Source organism: Penaeus monodon, chromosome 21 (genome assembly GCF_015228065.2).
Source record: "Penaeus monodon isolate SGIC_2016 chromosome 21, NSTDA_Pmon_1, whole genome shotgun sequence".
Lineage (NCBI taxonomy): Eukaryota > Metazoa > Arthropoda > Malacostraca > Decapoda > Penaeidae > Penaeus > Penaeus monodon.
The window spans coordinates 28,196,565-28,197,617 of record NC_051406.1 but is presented as its reverse complement, the minus strand read 5'-3'; the positions used below and the strand labels follow the sequence as shown (position 1 = coordinate 28,197,617).

The 1,053-nt window shown below is 37.9% G+C and overlaps 1 protein-coding gene across 1 annotated transcript in view; it reads left to right on the top strand.

The window, feature by feature from the left end:
• The first annotated feature begins 502 nt into the window (after nucleotides 1-502).
• The window catches only part of LOC119586641, an 813-nt gene continuing 262 nt past the window's right edge, over nucleotides 503-1,053 (top strand). The window contains exons 1-2 of the mRNA XM_037935383.1: nucleotides 503-742; nucleotides 962-1,051. Of these exons, the coding sequence (XP_037791311.1) occupies nucleotides 503-742; nucleotides 962-1,051 (330 nt within the window). The remainder of the gene's footprint in view (nucleotides 743-961; nucleotides 1,052-1,053) is intronic.

Here is a 1,053-nt window from a genome sequence, read left to right as displayed (position 1 = left end):
ATAACTTTGTCTTTATTAGCAACGATTCAAAACTTGTCTTATTCAGCATCGATTCAAACTTTGTCTTTATCAGCAACGATCAAAACTTTGTCTTTATTCAGCAACGATTCAAAACTTTGTCTTTATTCAGCAACGATTCAAAAAGGGCGGAAATCCAATAAAGAACTATAAATAGTTCTTCAACGGGATTTCTTGGTACTTCGTGAGTTTACTTTAGCCAAAACAACTCTACACATCCTATAATCATCAACTTGCCAACCAACATGTCTAGATTCAACACTAATTGTACTGGAGTATCCCAATTCTATGTTGTAGATTTTCTACTATATTTTGTAGGATTGCTATACATTTTTTTAAAGTAAAAATAAATGCACAGCAAAGACGATACGAGTTATTACGGCACTGAGAACGCAGTGTTTTTTAATCTTATCTAGCATTAATAACAACACATCATTACTAATAAACCAATATATCTTAGGTATTATTGACGGTCGGTGCAATTATGCTGACATTCTTCGTCTGTCGTCTGCCTCCTTGGATCTTCTTACTTGTGCCACAAGTGAACGATCGCCAAAATGACCAGGGGAGACGAACATACAGCTACATTCACTACAGTCTGCATACGTTGTCCTTGTGTGCCCCCGCCATCAATCCGTTCCTTTATGCTCTCCTGCAGCAGTCGTACCAGCAGCATCTTCCGGCAAACCTGCGTTGTATGTTGTGGATTATTTCTATTAGTAAGGTAATGTACTTGCCTATCTTGATCTAGATATTTTATTATCATTATTATCTCACATTTATAATCTTTATAACCTGTAGTATTGGTATTGCCATTATAGTGATTATAACAGTTATTACTCTTGTCGTTGTTGTTACAACGTGATGATATGCTTGATTATATCAAAATTCTATCTAATTTAGAATCAGTTTTTCATCTTCGCCTTCCTTTTTTCCAACCCAGCGAGCGAAGCCAGTGGCAGTGACTCCTGCAACCTTGCCCTCCTGCGGCACTCTCACCACCTTGCCGGATGTCGCTGGCAACTCAACCTTCGC